The 1,194-nt window shown below is 28.8% G+C and overlaps 1 protein-coding gene across 1 annotated transcript in view; it reads left to right on the top strand.

The window, feature by feature from the left end:
- Positions 1–1,194, top strand: part of UBR3 (ubiquitin protein ligase E3 component n-recognin 3 (putative)) — a 250,132-nt gene that overhangs the window by 47,392 nt on the left and 201,546 nt on the right. Inside the window, exon 8 of the mRNA XM_011988165.1 lies at positions 271–499. Within this exon, the coding sequence (XP_011843555.1) occupies positions 271–499 (229 nt within the window). The remainder of the gene's footprint in view (positions 1–270; positions 500–1,194) is intronic.

Here is a 1,194-nt window from a genome sequence, read left to right as displayed (position 1 = left end):
GAGATCATGCCACTGCACTCAGGCTTGGGCAACAGAGCAAGACTCCATCTTGGGGAAAAAAAAAGTTTTTTTTTCTTTAACCATCAAAATATTTTGCAAATGTTCCCAAAAAGTGAAAGACTACCTCATCATTGAGATTTTTTTTTTTGTTACCTTGGACATTATTATAAATTAGTAAAGATGTAAAATGTTAATATGATATATTAAAAATGATTTTAAATTAAAAATTAAAACTAATGTGTTTTTTCCTTTCTATTAAAATGTTTACAGGTTGCTTTTACAAAAACTTTTGTTCAGCATTATGCTTTCATTATGAAAACACTGAAGAAAAGTCATGAATCAGACACAATGTCTAACAGAATTGTGCATATTAGTGTTCAGTTGTTCAGCAATGAGGAGCTAGCCAGACAGGTAACAGAAGAATGTCAGCTGCTGGATATTATGGTCACTGTGCTATTATACATGATGGAAAGTTGCCTTATTAAAAGTGAGCTACAAGGTAACTCAGAATTATATTCACTAGTTCTATTATTATCAGTATTATTATTCTAGTATTATTAGTGTACTTCGTATAGTTAGTAATATTACTAATTACTAATGATAGTATTATTAATAGTCTAGTATTAGTGAACTTTGTATAACTAGTCTTGAGAAGACCTTATGTTTAAAAAATTATAAAATAATACATATTTGTTGCAGACATTTTTGAAAATTTCCAGTGAAGTTTCAAGAAAAAGTTAAAAGCACTCGTAGTTTTGTTATTCACAAACACCTGTTGTTAGCACTTTGCTATATTTCTTTTCTTTTTGTGTGATGACTATACTTACAGATACAATAAATACTTTTAAAAAAGTTGCCATAGTGTACATGTCAAAAACATGCATTTTAATAAGTGTAGGTGTTAATATCATGGCTATACCATAATTTATTTAGTCATTTCCTTATTAGACATGTTTCTATTTTTTAATCATAAATTTGCTGCTATCAGTCTTAGATATTTTTAAATGCTTATATTTTATAACTTAAAAATTGGGATGAATCTTGCCTTTTTTCTACTCCCTTAGTGAGAACTTTATATTTTTCTTTCCTGCCCACTATGTGGTTGATACTCTTCAGCCTACCATAATGTTTCTGTATCTCTTCCTGTTCTCATGTCTCTATGGTTATTCATCTTAACTTTACCTCCCTTAAATT

The sequence above is a fragment of the Mandrillus leucophaeus genome, unplaced genomic scaffold, assembly GCF_000951045.1.
Source record: "Mandrillus leucophaeus isolate KB7577 unplaced genomic scaffold, Mleu.le_1.0 Scaffold324, whole genome shotgun sequence".
NCBI lineage: Eukaryota > Metazoa > Chordata > Mammalia > Primates > Cercopithecidae > Mandrillus > Mandrillus leucophaeus.
This window is presented reverse-complemented; position numbering and strand designations above follow the sequence as displayed.